We start from the raw sequence: 22,553 nt of genomic DNA, 5'->3' as shown, positions 1-22,553 counted from the left end.
TGGCTGATCCAGAATAACCATTGTAAAACTATATGCATATTGTGTGTATATATAAGTCAGTGGTGGGGAACCAGGCAGCTGAGTCTTAATATTGACTTCCAAACATCAATGTGAGTTCATATTGTGACTGACTGAAGGATTACTGGAGCCCATCACCTTCATGGAAAGTTAAATTGGATAGTTCATCAAAATCAGGGAATTTTGCTTATTATTGTTATTATTTTAAGATAAAGAGATGTAATTTCCTTGAATTTCCTTGTAATTTCCTACAGGCCCTTGCTGCCTCCTGAAAGAGTCATTGGTTGCTGCATGTGGCAGAAGGGTTGTATTAAGTGCTGTAATAACTTTTCTCCTCTTCTCAAAATGGCCTTTGTAACATGACTGTGAATTGTACCGCCGTTATCATACTTGTGTTTGCAACCATGGACAGAGGTATGTGAAGAACCTGTCACCTTGTTTTGCCAAATCCAGAATAATGTTTGGCAGGTTGCTGTGAGACTGTTTTGTTATCAAACTAAATTTTACATCTAGTAGCTTCACTACATTTGGGATTACAATGTTTTTGAACTTGGAACCCATTATGAAAGGAGCCCAGAGACATTGGAGAGCTTTAGCTTAACAACAAAGGACCATAGTAGCTTGTCAAACTGGTCACAGTGATGGTGGTTCTTCTGCTTCTGGCTTGGGTTCCCTAGGGATGGATGGCCACTCCTTTCCTGGCAGTAGGTTAGGACACCTTGTACTTTCACCTACCCTTTGGTAAATATTTTCTTCTTTCCCTGCCCTGCAAGGGCTGCTTTTCCTCATTCCTTGTGATTTGATGCTGTGTTATCTCATGGTGAGAGAGGAGCTCATGTTACTTCTTAGTTCTTCCTTTGGGTTTCTTGAGTTACCCCACTCAGTCTAGCAGTTATTTTGCATTTTCATATGATAAGTTGTCCAGAGTTTTTTTCGGAGATCTTCCTAGACCTACTCCTGAAAAAAAAAAAAATTTTTTTTTTTATTTTTTTTAAATTTCAAACAAGTCTCTGTGCGATTGTGCACAGGTTCTCCATTTAAGGTTTGGCCGTTCATGAATCTCAGTGCTTTTATGGCAAGTTGGTGCCTGTGCCCAGAGGCAGGCTAGGACCTGGGCCTGAATCCGCAGGTAGGACCGGGCGGGGGTCCTCAAGTGCTCCGACGATAAGGACTAGGTCCGACGGAAAAGGACCTCCGAGTAGCGCTAAGTCCGACGGAAAGGACTAGGTCTGAAGGAAAGGACCTCCGGGTAGTGCTAAGTTTGATGGAATGGACCAGGTCTGACGTTGGAAAGGACCAAATCTCACTGGTGAGTACTATGGGACAGTGGAGAACAAAAGGGGTGATGACCCCGACATGGACATCCAGGGAGAGCAGCACAGGGAAGCCAAAAGAGGATGCTGGGAAAAGGAATGATGACCTCGACTTAATATCCATATAGTCCCTTGGGAAGACTTTTGAGGGTTTGGGATAACCTGTGCATTCCCCCAGAAATAACACAAGGAACTAATGATAAAATATTGTTTTGTTTGGCCAGAATATAAGTTACCAGGGGGATTTAGATGGCCCCCTGTAGGGTCGGACGACGATCCTAGTCTTTGTCAGGTTTTGTGCCAGTATCGCAGTGTTACTGAGAAGGGTCTCATCGAGAAAGGATGTGCATCAATATGGTTAAGGGCAACATCTAGAGGAATCTATGTAACAAGAGAGAGAGGAGAAAAAGTGAAGCAGGAATCTGAAGAAAGTGGGGGGGGGGGAAAGAACAGATAGGGAGGTGTGGGATGTCCTCCAGTACCTTCCCCCATCTTATCACCAAAAGCTATCAGGAACCACAGCTCCTGTCCCCTCTCTACAGGGGGGACAGTGAGGAAAAGGAGGAATGGGACATTTTGTCCCTTTCACCCAAACTGTGATTGCAATCTGCTGAGGGGTTGGAGTTGATGGCTGGATTGGGAGTGTCAATTGATATTGTGGGGGATGATAAAGAAGTTAGCACTACTGTGACTTTGTGCGAAGTGTCTGATAAAGCTAGGCTGAAGTGAACTCAGAAGTGTGGGCAATTTCAGGAAAAATGATAAAACACCAATTGACATGGACAGTCCTCCTGCAAGGATACACCAAGGCACCAGTCCTACTTGGACAAGCCTTGCAGAAAATACTGAAGGAATTTATCCTACCCCCAGGAGCCAGGTTATTTCAGTATGACTTGCCCCTATCAGGTGAACAAGAGAGGGTGGTGAAGGAAACTGCTGTGAAGTTACTCAATTTCTTGGCCCAAAAAGGGTTTAGGGTGTTGGGAAAAATATATATATATATGTGTGTATATATATATATATATGGGGCATATTTTGGCTGGAGGTTTAACCCAAAACAGCGCCAATGTTGTGGTATGGACACGAGAAGGAGAACAGAGCTTTAGAAAACTAGAAGATAAATTGACCGAGTCTTCAGCTTTAGCTCTTCTGGACCCAGAGAAAGAATTTGAATTATATGTGGATGTCCAACAGGGCCATGGCAAGGGAATTTTAGTGCAAAAGCATGGAGGCATGCAAAGACCAGTAGTTTATTTTTCTAAAATGTTAGACCCAGTGGCTAAGGGGTGGCCTTACTGTCTGCAGAATTGCGCAGCTATGGCCCTAATGGTAACTGATGTCCGAAAACTGACCACAGGGGGATCCCATGTTGTCAAGGTCCCATACCTGGTTGGGACATTGCTATCTGAAGGGGCACCTGAATGGATGATGAGATTTAAAATTAAGAAGTGGGGGAGGGTTTAACCCAGCTTCTTGCCTGACTGGCCCCAAGGGAGAAGCACGGAGGGTGGCGGATCTCCAGACTCCACCTAGGGAAGATTTGAGAGATATTTCTTGGCCACATGGGGACACTCTGTTTATTGATGGATCTTCAAGAGTAATAGAAGGAAAACAGGTTACAGGATATGCTATCATTAAGGAGAGGGAGCTGCTAGAAGGAGGAAAGCTGCAGTCTACCTGGTCAGCCCGAACCGCAGAATTGTATTCTCTAATAAGAGCCTGTGAATTATACCAAGGCAAGCTATTGAATATCTTTACAGATTCTAAATATGCATATGGGATGGCACCTATGTTTGGAAAACTGTGGGAAGAAAGAGGTTTATTAACTTGCCGAGGAAAGGCATTGGTGCATAAGGATCTGATTGCTCGCCTGCTGGAGGTGGTGAACCTCCCCAAAAACATCTCAATAATTCATATCAGGGGACATCAGACGGGACACTCAGAGCAGGAGGTAGGCAATAGATTGGCTGATGAGGAAGCTCAAAAAGCAGCGCTCCTACCAGAAGTATCTAAGATCCTCCCTCTCCTCCTGGTAGTCCAGCCATTTTGGCAAAACAGGCTATTGAGGGCTGTCTGATTTGTGCTAAGGCCAACGGTCGAGCCGCAAGAGAAGTTGCAAGTGGAGGACAACCCTGGGCTGTAGGCCCATTCCAATGATGCCAAGCAGACTTTACTGAGATGCCCTGTGTAGGGAGACTTAAGTATCTTCTGGTAATAGTATGTCAGTTGACGGGATGGCCTGAGCATTTCCAACTGCCTCAGCAACAACTGGATCTGTAATTAAGGTGTTCTTAGAACAAATAATTGCAAGATAGGGGTTGGTAGAGGCAATAGATTCAGAGGCACTCATTTTACAGGAAAGGTCCTTCAAGGTATCATGACTGCCCTAGGGATTCAATGGGACTTTCATACCCCTTGGCATCCTCAGAGTTCTGGTAGAGTGGAAAGGATGAATGGGAACATTAAAAAGCATCTTTTGAAATTGGTGTTAGAAACTAAGATGCCGTGGACACGACTTCTACCATTAGCTTTATCAAGAATAAGAGCAAAATAAAGCAGAGACATTCAGCTGTCCCCCTTTGAAATAATGTTTGGGATTCCCTATCCTGGTAACACCCAACCTGGCAAGGAGGTGGAGATAAGTGATATATATTTAAAGCAATACATTCTCTTGTGAAGTCTCTTCGACAGGAAGCCCAGGTCACACAGACCCTCCCCTTGGATTTTGCAGTCCATGATATCCAACCAAGGGGTTGGGTCTTGGTCAGAGAATGGAAAGAAGCACCACTGCTAGCAAAGTGGCGTGGACCTTATCAGGTATTACTAACCACGGAAACATCAATCAAGACAGCTGAGCATGGATGGACTCATCATACCAGAGTTAAGATTTCCAAGACTCCAGAACTCTGGACTTGTCAGTTGAAGGAAGTGGATAGAAAGCCCTGGCTAACTCTCTGTAGATCTATAGCGCTGGCTGTGAGTGGGTCTGGAAAATAAATGCTGGGTTGCTGGGTCTGTGGGAGTCCAGGAGGATATGAAGACTACCCATGGGTACTAGACCTACTGAACGCAGGTTGTTAGCTAACCACCTATGCAGAGTCCATCATGCTTCTAGAGATGGGCGTAGGGTTTGTAAAAACAAATATTGTCCAAAGGAGGGAGAAAAAAAAAAAAAAAAAAAAAAGGAGGGATTACTGAGCGGAATGCTCAAGTTTGTGTTCATCAATAAGGAGATTTCCCCACAGTCTGGCTGAAGATCAGGACAAAGGGAGGGGAGACTGAGCAGAGCTATGAGCAAGTGGGACAAAAAGAGCCATCTGCCAAGAGGTAGGGGCCTTTACAAAGGAGGGAAATAGGGGAATTCCCCCACATTCTTCAGCAAGGGGGACAAAGGAGTCAGGTGGCCTTAGGTGAGAACAGATGGCAGGAGGCAGGCCGGGAAGGCTGTAACTTCTGAGTACCTTGGCCAATGGGGAAAAGGAGAGGGCATCCCTCGGTCGGGAAATTAGGATAAAAGGGGGACTGCGTCCTCCAGCAATTTGAGAGACCCCACAGGGATATGCCCGGTGGACTCTCCCTTTATTTGAATAAAGTTTTAGGACTCCTCTGTCTCCTTTTTGGAAATTCAGTTCTTGACAGCGAGATTTTCCGCATACTCCCATACCCTGGCTATAAATTTAATTTCTTTTCCTTAGAGGCATCTAAAAGCACAGTGATTAAAACCCCTAAGTTAAAAACCTTAAGTTATAGCTTCAGATGTTCTGTGTTAGTCACATTGATACTGTTATGACCAAGCATGTTCTATTGTCTATTGAATTGAGTTTGGAGTAAATTATATTGCACAAAAACGCACTGTTTTCCTGATCTCTGCTCTTTACATGTAGTTTATTCTAGGGACAACCTGTCTGGGGACCTTGAAAATGAGCAAGCTGCTGTATTTTGGAGAGAGTTACTGCCCTAATCTGAACTTTTGAATTTTGTTCTACAGCTTGATGATTGCACGCTGCAGTTGTCTCACAATGGTACCTATCTGGATTTAGAATCCACTTTAGCAGAACAGCGAGATGAATTGGAAGGTTTCCAAGAGGATGCTGGGTAAGTAAACGTTTACTAAACTTGGGTAAATAAGCATATGATCTGGAAGCATTGAGGTTTTGGGGGCTTTGGTTAGCTTGGTGCATTTAGGCTGCCAAACGGAAAAGAGAAAATACTTTACGTGTGTAAGCACGTTTCCCCCTTCCTAGTTAAGAGTTTTGTTCGTTCTAAATCTATGTTTGCTCTTACAGCTTCTGTAAGAACATGGTGTATGATAAATCTGTCAGGATTCATGTCTTGACTATTCTAACATGGTGCAGCTTTCAGAACCATCTCTGAGAATTAAAAGTGGAAAAAAATGTGGGAACATACAGGTTTACAAATATTTGCTATTAGCATGCCATTTTCTGGGTCTTCTATGAGATTGTTTCATTTAAAATACAAGTGAAGAATTTAGAGCTATTTGTGTCCTTCTGGGCTGCTGTATGGGATTCAATGGCTGTAACCAATGTATGGGCGTGTTGTGGCATAGACTGTATGTGTGCGAGCAAGCAACCTATGCCAGAAGGAAAGCAACTGCAGCCTGAATTGGTTAGGGCTTGTTAATGCTAAAGGATGCATCTCTTCTTTGCTTAATGGTTCCTCTCCTTTTCCTGTCCAAATCTCTTATGTTCTGGAGGCAATAGCTGTCATGTTTGTTTGACTAATTCTTCTTCTATATTTAAACTGTCTGAAGAATACAATATTGTGAAACAGGAACCTTACAGTCAGCTTTGTTTCAGTGCTGCATCCAGTAAATACCGCCAAGAATTTTAGTTAGTGTGTTACAGATACTCAAGTGTGTGTATTTGTGCATGTCTGTTTCATATGTACCACTGTTTATTTTTCTAACTTTTGGAAGATAAACCGTTCTGTTAGAAATGCCCTAAATTACAGAGAAAATTCTTCAGCCGATAGTAGCCAGTACAGCTCCACTGAGCCTCTACTATTTAAATATATTTCATTCCTTGCGAAAAGAAGCATGCAATATGTAAGGTGATGTAGTCAAAAGATTGCAGTGACTCTATCATCTGTGTGTAAATGAGCAACAGATAATTACTTGACATACCTTAATTAGCTGAAGTAAAGGCAGTTAAATATTTTTTGATGAAAATACAGATTTACAGTTTTGAAATAGCTTTGTATGTACGATCAAGTTGTCAGGTCACATTTAATTTCCTTTTTTATTGATGTCTGTGTGGTACTTCCATTGCCTTTGATAGCCAAGTGACATCACTATGGTATTAAAAAGTCCGAGACTGGTAGATGCCTATCCTGCCAGATTTCTCACTTTAAACTTTCAAGCTACCTTTCATATTGTTTTGCTTTCTGCTTCTTTTAGGCATTTTATATGTTGTAGGCACATTATGATCATTATAATCAATGATAGAAACTTTTCCCAAAACATTATTTCAATTTTTGTCTGTGGTAGCTATGCTAGGAAAAAAAAAAAAAAAAAAAAAAAAAAAACACTTGAAGCTTTCTTGGAGCTACATGTGCTCCATTCCAATGCACAAAAGCATAACTTAATATTTTGATCTTTTTGTGTGTTTGTGCAAGTCTCCTCTTAAAAGTGAAACCTATTGTCAGTTAAGCTATTAATTCATTTGCATTTTTATTCTGCATGTCTTGTCATAAAAACCTTTCCTCAGCTTGTCTTTGAGCTGCCCCCTGCTAGTGGTGGGTCAATAGGAAATGCTGTGCGGACCCTCCACTGGGTGCAGGGACCTGTGTGCGCTTCTGTGGGGGCTGTGGACAGTTACATGTGAGGTGCCAACCTCGGCATGGGGTCTAGGCAGCACAGTGCCCATGCGTTACCCTAGCATGCGTGTATCCTGCCGTGCTGCCCTCGTGAGAGGGTTTGGTTTCTTTTTTATTGCTTCTTTTGTTCCCCTCCCTGGCTGCCCAGAGAGGTTGTGGAGGCTCCTACTTTGGAATTCTTAAAACTCCACGGCTGGATGCGTGTCTGTGCCACGTGCTCTAGGTATCCCTGCTTGAGCAGGGTTGGACTAGATGATCTCCAGAGGTCCCTTCCAACCTCAACCATTCTGCGATTCTGTGAGTCCTGAACTTGGAAAGCTTTGCTAGGCTGCAGTGTGATGCAGCTCAGAGAAGTACAAAACTTTTCATTTAGGAAAAACGGGGCAGAGAGCGAGGAGGTACTGGTCAAGCAGAAAGGGAAGCAAAGGAAGTAAGGGAAGTACCTGACTTTTCAAGTCCTTTTCTGCAAAGCTGTTGACATTTTGAGGGATGACAAGCAAGTTAGCGTTTATGGCACTGTGAAAAAGGCAAGAGTCATCCTGAGATGCTTTGCAGGAATTTAGCCTGTGACATGCAGTGAAATTAGTATTTTTGATACTGGTCAGACTTTGTGCATCCTGTTTTCTGTTCACGTTTCAAGAGATAATGGAAGGAAGGTGAACTAGAAGAAGCAGCAATTTAGCAATTTGTGAACTAGCTTGCCTACCCAACTCATGCTAATATTATCACCTCAGAATAAATGCAAATCTTGTGCTATATCCAGAACATTTATTTCTTTTCCTCTCCGGATAATAGGGTAGCAAATGTAATTGGTAATATCTGTTTCCACGTCAGGTTTCTGGCAAGCTGGATTCTGCTTCTGGCCCTTGCGGTTTTGATGTGTCCCTGCTGCAGCAAGCAGGGCCCAGCGCTGGGATACTCCTGCATGGGAGCTGGTGGCCGAGGGCATCTGGGCCTTAGCAGCTGGGAGGGACTAGCCACAGAGACTGCAGGGCTCCTCCTTTCTCTCTGGGTCATTTCAAGGTCCTGCTCTTAATCTTCAAAGCTTTTAATTTTCTGAGATTAGGCTGCCTCAGGATCTACCCCTTTGCCATGCTGAGGCTCTTGGACTCATCAGGGTCACTGAAGCTCACTGAACTCTGAAGGAAGGATTTGGTGGCTGGATAATCACGGCATTTTTAAAATTTTAGATCCTAAGCTGTGGAATCGCCTATTAAAAGTGACTAGAATGTGCTGTAATCTGCTGTTTTCAACATCATTTGCCTAAATGTTCCTGTTTGCTCTAAAAAGGCTGTTTTTTTTTTCTTTAAACACTGATGAAAGTGATTTATTTGATTACGAGTGATTTGTGATAACATATCTGTCAATAGCAGGGCTACAAAAGGTGTACGTGTGTACGTTCACTTTCAAAAGAATCCTAGAACTTATTATACTGAAAATATGTTTTGATGGTTGCTATTCATAGCTGCAGAATCTAAACTTGTATCCTAGGAAGATGGAAAAAGCTCAACGCACTTCTTACCCTATAGGGCTTACTTTGAGCAGAATGTGAACCAAGGCAGGACTGCTTCCTGTTTTCCTAGCTTTGACTGCTGCTGTTTGCACCTTGGGAGATATTTGAGCCATTGGGAGATAAAGAGGGGATGGAGGAGGACTGGGCCGTTTTTGCTCTGAGATAGTTGGGATAAAGCAGGGCCAAGCATGGAGGCTCTCCACTGAAACTGGGTCTGCAAAAGATGTGAAAGTCCAGATATTGATAGTTTCTTTTCAAGTCTTAAGTGTATTATTTCTTTTTCTGTTTTCTAGCACAAGTAATTTTGGGAGTCCCTCTTTGTGTGCTGCTTGTAGAGTGGAGGTAGGCTAGGCTGCCTGTTTCTTTAAGGTACCTGTGATGGATAACAATCTTAATGATCTTTTCCTTTGTTTGTGGGGGATCTTTCTGTAGTGAGCAAAAATTCTCAAGAAATTTATGTTTAAATTACCATATAATGGTCCAAGTTCTTTTTATGAACATGTCTTAACAGATCCTGAGGAGAGCACGCAAGGTACACAGCTCCAAACCACAGAACACAAAAACTTCTTGAAATAGCACGCTGCTGTTCCTCGGGGGAATACATTTTCAAAGCTTTTATTTAACAGATTATTTTAAAGTACCTCTGACAAATCATTTCTGTGTTGATGCTTTTTCATCCTTTAGACTGCTTCAGATGAGTTATGCTGGTTGAACCCCATTTAAATAGTATTTCACACGTTTTTCTATCTCTATTTTATTCATTCTGGACTTGATTCAGACACTTTTGAGGATAATGGAGTCTTGCTGGATTTTTTAATATTCTTTGATATTATTGCATGATATTTTTTTGCCTGCCTAGACTTTGCTTAGTCTAAAGCAAAAAGCAAAACTGTGGGAATGAAAACTTTTATTATGTCATTTCTTTACCTCAATTGCCGAGGAAGTTACAGATGCATTCAAAGGTTACTTTAGCTTTTGTTTGATTAAAAATGATGGGGATCATTTTCTGAAGCAGTACCGCAAGCTAGCAGATTGTGCACTGCTTTTGCTTCTTTTGTATTTTGGATGGAGTATTATCCACTGTTGGAAAATTCAACTTCCGATGAATTTGTCTACAATTTTGTCTTGATCTCATTTCACAGGTGCCTGGGAAGACAGTCATGGTGGTGTTATAAAAAGCTGTTGCATTGTTTACTTTTTGCAACAATTCATCTGTATTTTAAAAAATGCATTTTTTAAATGTGTTTATATTTATATATATTTATATATATATATATAATTCTGTGGTAGTTATTACTTAGACCAAATAGAGAATCTGAAAAATGCCATGGATGATTATAATAAAAAGCAAAAAATTAAAAGAACTTTTTAATTTAAAATGAAAATACAATCAAGACTTTTAAATCAAGAAGAGTGAATTAGTTTGAAGCTAGTTTATATCCAGAGTAGGTGAAATGTGGAAGTTCTTCTCGTCTTTTGTGTAAGGCATTCATTTATTTATCTCTTGCCATCTTATATCCTTATATCAGGTGTTCAGATACAAGGGATACAAAACCTAATAATTTTAGAAGAATATGATACTGCATGGGCCTGAGTGACAACGTTAGTCGAATGACTCTGCTTTTGATGTCAGCTCTGCTGCATCTTGAATAGCCTGGTGTGTTTAAGGATTTCCCTCCTTGTGACCCTCCTGTTGTTTCTCATGCTCTTTGATTAGAGTTTAGATCTATTCAGGCTGTTGCCTAGCTGAGAGGTTATGGCAAGTTTTGGAAAGGAAAAGGCTTTCTGTAGGGCAAAAGGCTTGCAGTCTCTAATTTATCAGTTAGACTGTCAGTGTTGAACCAAGTTTTGAAGTGGATTATTAGCCAAACTTTGCTTTTGGAAAATAAATGGCCTTATGATTATGTTTTTGAAAACTTAGAAAAACCTAGCTCTTCTCCTGTATGGATAAGGTGGTGTCTGTTTTTACTCCCGCCTTTCCAAAGTTTGAGGGTTCTAACATTCATGGGGGCCCCAGCCTGCGAGGATCGTGGCTTCCCAAGCTCTTCTGTTGCAGAGTTCAGAAAGAGCAGGATCCTGGCATCATCAGTGCACCAGCACCTCTGGAAGCTGGGGGGGCTCAGGCATTGCTGAGGCATCAGTTGATATCAAGTCATATCAAAAGTGCATACATCCTTGAGAGCTAAACTCACAAATTTGTGGGATCTCTTTCTCTGCTGCTTTTCCCTGATGTTTGCTTGCATCCCTCTTTTGTAGAAGGGAAAAAAAATTCACGTCTGTGCTCATGTGTCTACTTATGATCTGATATTTTCAAATTTACTGATTATCACTGACAAATGTATTGCTAAGTGTATTTAAAAATACTACTGTAGCTTTCTCTCTTCCAGACTATCTAGTATACTAAATACAGTGCCAAACCAGAAAAAAAAAGTATCAATTCTTTCAATTTTGCCTATTTTAAGTAAAGCTTCATTTACTATTTAGCTTTACATGTGAAAATAGCTGAAAATCCCAAAGATTTGAGTGGAGATTCAGGACAAATAAAAACACTTCAAAGGAACAACTGCTGCTATGTTTTATTTTCAAACTGATTTTATTATTTTATTTCAAACTTTATTTTCAAATTATATTAACAGTGAGACTTTGTCACAGCTACATTTGCGCTCTCTTCTCCTCACCATCGAGGAGGTCTTAAGATAAGTGAGCAGCTCTTGAGGACAAATGTGTTCAAAAAAAAAAAAAAAAACAGATTGAGGATTCAGGCCTCAAACAACAGATATGAGAAAAAGTGTTTGCCCCTGATCTTCTCTAGTAGCATTGAGACCAGTGTGGGACAGCCCAGAACGTTAAGTGCTGGAGCATGTGAGAAGTGTGTTTGTGCTGGGCAATTAATAAAAGCTGTGAACTTGCCACATTTCCTATTCCCTAGCAACTCTTTATGTGCTCTTACCCTGTGGTAAATACAAAGTAGGTTTGTTTATGAAGGCAGTTCTGCGCTGTTTATTTCATGCAAATTAACTCAGCTGTCTGCGCTTGGTGTGTGTTTTTTGTTTGTGTTTTTCCTCACTAAGTAAACTAAGGTAATAACCTCTTCTGATAAAAACTAAGTGTCTCCAATTCAGCGTCTAGCGATGGACGAAGAGTTTAAGCTGCAGCAAATCTGACTAGCCCGAACTCCAGTACTGGAGCCATCTAACTAGGAACCTTTGCCACGATGAAGAGCACAGTAAGGCAAAATAATAATTTTCTATTTGGTGTTTATTGCCCAGTAAATTGTGCTCACTAGCAAAATCATTGATGGTCCAGCAGTAAATATGAAGTCTGCTTCATAAATGGGATTAATGCAGTGAAATGAGATTTGACCTGAGACCAAAGTGTTTTTAGGAGTTCTGTCTCCAGTTATAAAGCCCCTCTTGGCAAATATGGGTCTGATAGAAAATTTCCAAAAAGAGAGGAGATCCAAAAGAGCATTTTGGCAAATGCAGAGTACAGTTTTTTTTTTTTTTTTTTTTTTTGGGCTTATTGTAACAAACATACTGTTTGCTTTATGTACTTATATGTAGTTTATGTGTGTATTTTGCTCATTTTTATATATACACATGAAATATGTATGATGTCCTGCTGTGAGGTAGGGCAGTTCCAAAATAGTTCTTGTTGGGTCTGGTTAAACTGGTGATGTTCTGTGAAAGAATGTAGTTGGGTAATTAAGGCAGCAGGACTTCTCTTTGAAAAGTATTCTCCGTAACTTTTGGGCATCTCTTCTTCAGGTTATAATCTCTTAGTATTATCAATTAAATTGGCAAAGCGTAATATTTGAATTTTTCCCTCGGGGTGTTAGAAAATGATGTCTAGCAGGAAGAAGTTTATGAAAAATTATTAGAGCTACTTTTTCCCAGCTAGTCAAGCCAATCTTTAAAATTATTTTAATTACAAAAAATAAAACGAGCACTTTTTGATACTGTTAAGTCAGAGTTCTAGGTAAGGTACCGGGGATCTTTGTGGGAATAGGAAGTACTGTGTATGTGTCCTTTGCTTCTGTTCTGCGACTGCAGATTTTTCATTTGAAAGAACTGTAGTACTTGGGAGGAATGTGAACATCTGTAATATCTACTGACAGCAGCAGAAATAACTGAAAGCACTGGTCAAATGGTATGTTACTTTTGCAGCAGGAGAACATGATGCTGGACTGACAAGAAGTGAGGACACAAGCCTTCCACTCTTGTTTTTTATCCACAAGTGGTATTATTGTTAAAATAGGATCTCTAATGCAGATCTTTGCTAACTTGTAAAGGATATTTTTTTTAATGAAAAAATATAAGGTGGAGATTTAAATGAAAATGCCATCAGTGTTTCCCAAAGTGATAGGATAAAAATTATGCTAAAAACAAGTGTATATGGTTTGAGATTTTGGTTAGCTATTGGGAGGCAATGAAGGGTAAGAGCTTTGTTCGTTAAGAACAGCTCTTGAAAAAGGGTCTCTTAGTGGGTATGAAGGCAGCAGTCACCCTTCAGGTGTTTTAGGGGCCTTTAGAAGGTCATCATTTTAATATGTGGTAATTAAGCCATTAAAACAGAGAAATAGTCTGATGATTCAGAAAGGGGCTGGGGTGGCTTCTCATGTTCCACTTTGAGGCTTGTTTACACAGAAGTTATTGTGTAAGGGATATATGCAACAAATGCTCTGACACTTTTAACTTGCTGCATTTTTCAGTGTGAAAAAGTGATTGATTTTCTTTTTGGCAAAAATCACTGCGTTGTGGTGAGATTCATGAAAACTCTACCCAGAGCTTTGCTACCATTTACTCAGCGAGTCTCAGTGTTGCATCTAATTATGCACTGCTAAGGGGCCTTGAGACTGGCCTGCTGAATCCCCCCATTTCATTTCCATATAGAAAGGGAAGATGAAAAGAAAACTTGGCTAATATTTTTTTCAATATGAAGAGCAAATGGGCATCCCCATAGCCTCTATCTCTTTGTTGTCAAATGAGTGTTGGTTTAATAAATGTGTTGTGGTCCAGGAGTGCCAAGTTGAAGTACTGTGTTAAATGTTTAAGTGATTTGCACATGTTCTAAAAGAACAGGATGCTGAAACATTAGGAATTCACTTTCAGTTTTTCAATGGAAAAACAGTTAAGAGAGGAAAGCTGTGTAAGGATAGATGTATGGGTTTGTCTCCAGCTGCTTGCCATGTACCAGAAAGGGTTACTAGTGCTAAGTGTCATCCATCTTCGGTGTTCTTAGAGGTAAATCTTGGCATTTAAAAGACTTTATTTTTTTTCCTGAACTCTTTCATTTTCATGATTTGATGAGAATAAGATAAACATGACAGTTGGATCATTAGATGATAATCTGTGAAGAACTTAAAAGTTTATTTGTTTACATAAGACTTTTTGATGGTTTTTAGAGGGGTTGTTAATTCTTCTGTCCGTGGGTTTTCATACACACTCTCCTTAGCTTGGCTTTTATACAACTTTTTTTCTGGGAATGTAAATGATTTGATTTTTCAACCTCATCTCTTGAATCTAGAAGTGAATGGAGAAATATTTCAAGACTGCAGTCAAACCATATCTTAACAGCTTTGAAATCGAAGCCAAGGGTTATGCTTCCTGATTAATGGGAGCTTAAGAAGCACTTTCCTGTATGAATGTGTGCTGGCTTGCTGCTCTTTTTCATGGAGAATCTGATAGACTGAAGTATTTGAACTCTGGCAAAAAATCCCATCTTTTATGCTCTCAGCAAGGAATAGCTCATTTTCCACTGATGATGTGGAGTACCCTGGACTAATAGGCAACTGACTGTAAGGCAGTGCCCCAGTGAAGAGCTTTTTGCTATCAGAAAGCTGATTGTAAGTTAAGACAGAAGTGCATGGGTGCTGAAATGAAAACGTGAAAGTTGATTGCAAAAATAACATATTTTATAGCAAGTCTGTTGCCACATTTGCTTTTGGTGGCTTACTATTCATGTTTCTTTCTAAGGGATCGGGTCATTTTTGAGCTAAAGAATTGTAGTTGGATGCTGTTCTCATTAAACTGTTCCTGCTGAAAATATACACGTGGTTACCCTGGGGAAATCTGGTCCACCAAGAAACCTGAATGCTTGTGGAATCTCTCACAGCAGTGTGCACAGCATGTGTTATGCGCCTGTGCTTTGAAAGCTCTTCACTGAGGGCAGCATCTGTGCTAGGCTTCAAAACGTTTACATTGCTCTGTCAGGCAAGAGCAATTGCACATTTGTTATGTGATAAGTTGTTAAGTTAAGCTGGCTTTATGCACTGGCCAAATCTGAAAACATTTTGAATGTGTGTAGTGTGAATTGGCAGATGTACTGAATTACCAACTTGAGTTGAGTCCAGCCAGTGCCTACTTTAGGATCAACTGACAAAAGTTGTCAAGTTAAAAGTTTAGCTTGATTTGGAAACCACCTGTGTTTGCATTGGTAGTGGTCATGATGGAGGGTAGAAATACCAACTGATTATTTCTGGAGAGGTGGTGAGGAGCAAAATTGATCTATGCTTGGGTCAGAGCTGGCCGTGCAGCGAGGGACTTGCAAATGCTGCACCTCAGCATAGGGCTATGGGCTGGGGGGCAGGAGGGGAATCCTGCTATGTAATAACAAGCGAAGCTAATAAAAGTAAAAGGTGCTGCTAGCAGAATCATTTTGCTGCTGTTGCTGTCAGTTTCATTTGAAACTTTTAGTATTTCCTTCATCCAAGTCTGTCTTGTAAAAAGCTCTGCTGTCTCTCAGTTCAAAAACAAAAGCTATCCTCTAGTTTTTATTTGTTGTGCGTAATTACTCTTTCTAGCACAGCAGGTTTTCCTATGGAGCCCATGGTTATTGTTCCCTGTCCAGTAACAATTGGCAACACTAGGCTTAAAGGCAGAAGCCTTTGCTAACTACAGTAAAAAGGGGCTTGCTGGAATATTCTGGGTTAAAACTTCTGTAAAGGTGTCATGTGTGGCTTTATTTTCTATTTATTTGTTTTAAATCCCCAACAAGGTGCATTGCAGGCATCAGTGGTTGTTTAATGGTGTAATCCAAAGTATAACTTATACACATACAGCATTTCACCAATTTGCTGTAAGCATGTAGCACTTACCAGAAAATTTAGGTTGCATCCAAGGTTACATTATGAGCTTAAACATTATTAAATACTTCAGAATGTATAAAGAGTGAGAACACAGATGGTCTTTGTTACATATATGATTGAAAGATACCAGAGTATGTTGAATTAAAGTGTACCGTCTTAACTTCTAATAGCATCAGACTTTGCTTCCGCTTGCGATGACTTTTTTTATGATTGATCTGTCTGAGCTTGAGTGTATATATAATGTAGTATAATGAAGAAGAAGAAGCCTGCTTGGCCCCAGTCTGCATTTCTAGAGAGAGTTATTTGAAGACATTTGTTCTGTCACTGTGTTGGTTAGACCTCTGTCATTGTCAAATATTGTCTGTGCATCATCCCTTGCAAAAGTTACCTTACACCAGAAAGCAAAATACAAGAAGCCTGGAAGAGCATAATATGATTTTTAAAAAATATTTATTTATGAAGACTAAGCTGCTTTTAATTTTCTCCTTTTATTGAGATACTAAGTATTCATTTAGGAAGCTGTTTTCAGAAACACCAGTAAGTCTTAAATTACTATAATTTACTGAATTATAATGTCTAGACCTTAAGCATAACATTAGAAAGTCTAAATGGCTTCATAGTCTGAAAGGTTCATCAGGAAAGAAGGAAAACAATGAAATAAAATTGATGCATTCTCCTATCACAGAAAGATAAGCTACAGCAGGGTGCTGACTTTGGTATTCCAAGCCATATCTAGATACTTACATAGAAAAATCGATTTTGAAAATGCAACCCTTTTATTATAGACCTGAGAAGGTGGGATGCCTGTATCCTATGGGGCAAAATATAACACCCCTTAATCCTCCTTTTTTCTCCCCTCTCCCCAGTGCCACATTTTCTTTGTAAAAATTTGTCCCTTCTTGTCAAGCACTTGCTGGGCTTTCACCGAAGTTGTACCTTGGAGGGGATAATGGCTTCTTTACATTGTTACTTCAGTAAGTCTGATATGGAAATCATGATCTATTTTTGTGACTCCAAAGACTTTATCTCCTTGCAACAGCCTTTTACTTAAACAGAATCTGGTATCAATATATGTGAAATTTTCCAACTGTAATTCTGCTGAATAATAAAAGGCTATGAAGTTAATATCTATAAATTAATAAAGAAATACTGTTAAATGTTTTTTTTGTATAAATAGTAGCCAGTCACATTTGCTGTAATACATTAAAAGAACTTAACTACAACACCTGTGATACTCTTACTTAAGAGCGGAATATACAGTCTTTATTACCTATGTAGGGTTTGTTTAACAAATCAAACCTGCTTGAAAACAAAAGGCCCTTCATTGCAAGGGTGATTATTAGTACTGCTTGATAGTGAGGAGAATTAAAGATAATCCACAGTTTGGTTAGTCTGTGTTTCCCATCTTATGCTGATCAGCCTTTCATGTGGTATTCTGGAAAAGATGAAAACCTGACTGGATGAGAAAAAATTGATGAAAATGAATTTTGTGTGAGAGAGAATTTTCTGTTGCAGTTGGGAATGCAGTTGGGAAGACACAGTAGATGGGAGCTTGTAGAACAGAGCTTTCAGGGCTGTTCGTGGGAGCTGAGGGAGATGGAGGAGCTGCACCATATTGAAGTTTGGAGAGCTACCCCCCAAAAAGATACTGAAGTTATTAATAAACATTGCACAGAAAAAAATGGAAAAGGGAGAAGAAAACTACATTAAATTGTAATGCGCCAGAATCTCAGCCAGCTGACAGGCTGGGAGTGCGATGACTCAAGTAGGAAATAAGAGAAGAAGAAAGGGAGATGAGCAAACAGGTACTTCTTGGATGTAGATATTTAAAATTACAGCTGTTGGGTTGCATCCTTTTCTTCATTCCTGTTCCTCTATTTTCTTCAGACTGCAGAAGTCATGGTTCAGTCAAGACTGCTGGTGCATATATGTGTGCACTTGTTCTCTTAGGTTCTTCTTAGAAAGGAAGTTACTTCACTTCATTTCTACCATGGCTATTTCTTGGCTCCCTGTGCTCTTGCTCTTCCTGATGGCTGAGCTGTCTAGTACTAGCTTCCAAGAGATCACTGCGGATCTCAGCAGGGATCCAGAGAAGTTGGGGTACATTGTACCCTAAAAACTGCTGAAAAACCAGTGCATAACATATGTAATAATACCTGCTCTATGTTACTTTAAGACATCAGCTGCTGCTCCTGGCTGATTGATTTCCTGGATGGGCGTGAATAATCTGCATGTTTGTGTTGAGGTTCTTTTTTTTTCAGAAAACATCAGAAAAATCCATCTGAAATAGCTCTTAAAAATACTCTTTCAGTATGAAAACTCCTTGCCTTTTTCCCCCTTTTCCCATTCTGTCATCTTAGATTCCAGCATTTTGGATGTTGGAAATATCAGACTTTGCACCTCAAATCCATTATGGCAACTTATGCTAAGATAAAGCGAAGCAAATGAGAAGGTTGCAATATGTTCATAGCGTGAATACTGGAGTCCTGATGTTAGAGATGACGCTAGCCGAAGTCAGAGGGCATCCAGTGGAAGTATGGTAGTAGGGAAGTGAGGATAGGAGGTGATTATAGAGGGTCTTCTTTCACCCCTCCTGGGAAACCTGCGGGCTTGATTACTTCCCTGAAATACCTGTACACCAATGTGCAAAGCATGGGGAATAAGCAGGATGAACTGGAGATCTGTGTGCAGTCCCAGTGTCATGATCTCATTGGAATCACAGAGATGTGGTGGGATAGCTCACACCACTGGAGAGCTGCCATGGAAGGCTATGTGCTTTTTAGGAGGGACAGGCTGGGAAGGCGAGGTGGTGGAGTTGCTCTTTATGTGAGAGAGCAATTGGAATGCATGAAGCTCAACCTTGGAGTGGATGATGAGCGAGTTGAGAGGTTGTGGGTAAGGGTTAAAGGGCAGGCTAACACGGGAGACATTGTGGTGTGGATTCACCAAGGGGAAATCTTGCTTGACTAATCTGATAGCCTTCTATGATGGAATGACCAGCTGGATAGATGAGGGGAGAGCGGTGAATGTCGTCTATCTCAACATCACCAAGGCTTTTGACACTGTCCCTCACAACATCCTCCTGGGCCAGCTCTGGAAGTGTGGGATAGATGAGTGGACAGTGAGGTGGATTAGGAACTGGCTGGATGGCAGAGCTCAGAGGGTGGGTGCAGAGTCTAGTTGGAGGCCTGTAGCTAGCCGTGTCCCCCAGGGGTCAGTCCTTGGTCCAGTCCTGTTCAGTCTATTCATCAATGACCTGGATGAAGGCACAGAGTGCTCCCTCAGCAAGTTTGCTGATGACACGAAACTGGGAGGAGTAGCCGATACCCCAGAGGGCTGCGCTGCCACCCAGAGGGACCTGAACAGACTGGACAACTGGCGGTGAAAAACCCCATGCAATTCAACAAGGCCAAGGGCAAGGTCCTGCACCTGGGGAGGAATAACCCCAGATACCAGTATAGGCTGGGGACTGAGCTTCTGGAGAACAGCTCTGCAGAGAGGGACCTGAGTGTCATGGTGGATGACAAGTTGACCATGAGGCAGCAGTGTGCCCTCGTGGCCAAGAAGGCCAATGAGATCCTGGGGTGCATTAAGAAGAGCGTCTCCAGCAGGTCGAGGGAGGTGATCCTGCCCCTCTACTCAGCCCTGGTGAGGCTGGATCTGGAGTATTGCGTCCAGTTCTGGGCCCCACAGCACAAGAGGGATGTGGAGCTGCTGGAGAGAGTCCAGCGCAGGGCTGCAAGGATGATCAGGGGCCTGGAACATCTGCCCTATGAGGAGAGACTGAGGGAGCTGGGCCTGTTCAGCCTGGCGAAAAGAAAGCTGAGAGGGGATCTAATCAGTGTCTGTAAGTACCTCAAGGGAGGCAGCGAGAAGGATGGTGCTGGCCTCATTTCACTGGTGGCCACTGACAGAACTAGAGGTAATGGCCAGAAACTGAAGCATCAAAAGTTCCACAGGAACTTAAGGAAAAAATTTTTAACAGTGAGGGTGACAGAGCACTGGAACAGGCTGCCCAGAGAGGTTGTGGGGTCTCCTTCTCTGGAGATCTTCAAAATCCGCTTGGATGCAGTCCTGTGCCACGTGCTCTAGGTGACCCTGCGTGTGCAGGGGGGTTGGACTAGATGATCTCCAGAGTTCCCTTCCAACCTTAAGAATTCTATGATTCTATGATCTTTCTCCCAGGTAGTGGGAGATAGGGAAAAGGAGTGCTAGAGCAGTATGAGAAAGGGTTCTTGGAAAGGATTTAAAAGCAGCACTGATGGCTTTTTCTACAACACTGTGAGCTTATACTCTACAAACAGTCACTTCAGAGAAAGTGCAGTCATCTAAAAGGATTCAATCCAGTTGAAAACCTAACCAAAAGCAACCCTCAGTAGCAGCATTTCTGCTGACACTGAGAGACCTTACGCATTTCGTGGCAAGCTGCGTTCCAGCTCTGCTTCTTGGTTCTGCAGGGCTCTTTTAATGCTCACCAGAAGGCATGCAGCTGTGTCCTTTTTTGTATTTAAAACTGAGATTTTTAGTGAATAATATATGAAAGTATGAAGAACAGCCCTGCAGCATTTATAAGGAAACTAGAATCAAGTTGCCTTATGATGTCTTGCGGTTTCACCCTTTAAAACTGCTCACTGAGCAACTGCTTCACAGAAGTAAAAAGAGGGGGCTTTCACAGGGTAGATTTTGACACTTCCATGTTATTTTTGACATTAGTGAAAGAGGCAAGACCTTATTAATTGACCATATTTATCAATATCATCATTTTAGCTTCTATTCACTGTGGTAGTAAAATACCCAGTACTTCCCATTGTTTGTAGATCTGTGCAATATGAAATTAAATGAGAACCAATATACTGTTGTATGTTCATTCCTATTTTGAGGAACTTATTGTAATATTTTTGGGGAGTTATGCTACTGAAAAAATTCAGTTGTGTGACTGAATTCTTTGGGGGGAAAGAAAGTATGGATTATGTGGTAGGTTGCCAGTGGGAATTATGAATGATGCAGGGTAGTGGTTACAATGGCTTTTACTGCTAAATTTTAGTGTAATGGCCTCATCTGAGGAAGGCTTTAGGAGCATGAGGTTACATGTGTGCTGACAGCTGAAATAAGCCTCTGCTATTGTGACATCCCATACTAGCCCCTCCCTCTGCTCCCCACAATTTTACAATCTCTCTACAGGGGTGTTTTACTGCCTTTTCTGACTTTTTTTTTGCGTATTCTATATGTTTAAGTGCCTTCCTGAATTACTGCTGGGGCATGTGGTCATTCCTGGAAGCTAATTCTAATTTTAATGCTATTTTTTGTTGTTATTGGAAACTGAAAATTAGCTTACCTGCTTCTCATCAATCTGTGAAACTGAGGGGAGGAAAAGAATAAAACACCAAAAGTACTTTTCATCCTCGCTCTCATCTACCCAGTTAGTCATTCAATGAGAGAAGGCTGTCAGGTCAGTTAAGCTTCATTTTCCTCTAGGCAAATCCATGCTGACAAGTCTCTATCACCTTCTTGTCATTCATAGGCCTGGAAATTGTACCCAGGATGAGCTGCTCCATCATCTTTCTAGAAATGGAGGTGGGGCTGACAGGCCTGTGGTTCTTTGGGTCTTCTTTCTTGCTCCTCTTTTGGAAGACTGGAATGACACTGGCTTCTTCCAGTCCTCACACACCTTTCCTGATCAATATGACCTTATATGACCTTTCAGATATGATGAAGTGGCTTTGCCATCAAAGAGGAGTGGCCTTGCAGCAGCATCCACGAGCTCCCTGAGCACTCATGGGTGCATCCCATTAGTGCCCGTGGGATTGTAGACATCCAGATTGCTTAAGAAATCCCTAACCTGATCCTCCTCCACCAAGGGAGAGTTTTCCCTTCTCCAGTCTGGGTCTCCAGGGCCTGGGATTTCAGTTAAGACTGAAGCAAAGGCAGCATTCAGTGCCTCAACCCTTTCTGTATCCTTTATTACCAGGGTCCCTGCCCCATCCAGCAGTGGTCCCACATTTCCCCTGGTCTTCCTTTTGTAACCGATGCATTTAAAGGAGCCCTTCTTGTTGTGCTTGACATCTCTTGCCAGATTAAACTCCAAATGGGCCTTGGCCTTCCTAGCTCCATCCCTGTGTGTGCAGTGACATCCTTGTGTTCCTCCCAAGTGGCCTGTCCCTGCTCCTGTCTCTGGGCAGCGCAAGATTGCTGTTTTGGCAGAAGCACCCCCCCATCCCGCTGAATGAAAGGAAGTAGGCTTCTTTACTTGGGCAGCCTAGTAGCTGGATTCTTGGTTCAGCATCTTTGCCCATAACTCAGAGCACTCCAGAGTTCTGAGTCAGTTTGTTTTTCTGTGCTTCTCTTTTTGTCACTAACCCCAATCCCTGGGACCTGTGCTTCCTTTTCTTCATTTTCTTTCCTTTTTTTTTTTTTTTTTCTCTTTTCCTTTCTTGGAATTAGCATGTTGACCTCAAACTACGGAGGTTCCAAATGCTCCCTCGGGAAATCTCTTGTATGCAGAGATTACATAATGACGTAATAGTATATCCTTTTCCTCCTTTCTGTGCTGCGACTGTTGATGAAGGTCTTTGCATTAGCTTAGACTTCAGTCTAGCTTATTCTGCCATAGCCGGGCTGGCTCTGGAGCCCCAGTATCTTGTGCTTACTTTAAGTCATATATACAATTATATACTCTTCATCAGATATTCTCTTTCATTCTGTGATGTTTTAATTTGATAACAGATTTTTAGATGATCCTTATCAAAAAGTTTTAAGTCTCCCCTCAGCCCCCATGTCCTCTGGTTTG

The 22,553-nt window shown here is 41.4% G+C and overlaps 1 protein-coding gene across 7 annotated transcripts in view; it reads left to right on the top strand.

The window, feature by feature from the left end:
• The window catches only part of FHOD3 (formin homology 2 domain containing 3), a 387,720-nt gene that overhangs the window by 42,959 nt on the left and 322,208 nt on the right, over positions 1 to 22,553 (top strand). For all 7 annotated transcript variants that reach the window (XM_088537458.1, XM_088537457.1, XM_088537456.1 and 4 more), the window contains exon 2: positions 5,320 to 5,426. In XM_088537458.1, the coding sequence (XP_088393584.1) occupies positions 5,320 to 5,426 (107 nt within the window). The remainder of the gene's footprint in view (positions 1 to 5,319; positions 5,427 to 22,553) is intronic.

This window comes from Tinamus guttatus, unplaced genomic scaffold (assembly GCF_059628265.1).
Source record: "Tinamus guttatus ecotype Peru unplaced genomic scaffold, ASM5962826v1 Tinamus_guttatus_pri_ptg000777l, whole genome shotgun sequence".
Taxonomy (NCBI): Eukaryota; Metazoa; Chordata; class Aves; order Tinamiformes; family Tinamidae; genus Tinamus; species Tinamus guttatus.
Note: the sequence above shows the minus strand (reverse complement) of the source record. Positions and strands in the feature narration are given on the sequence as shown.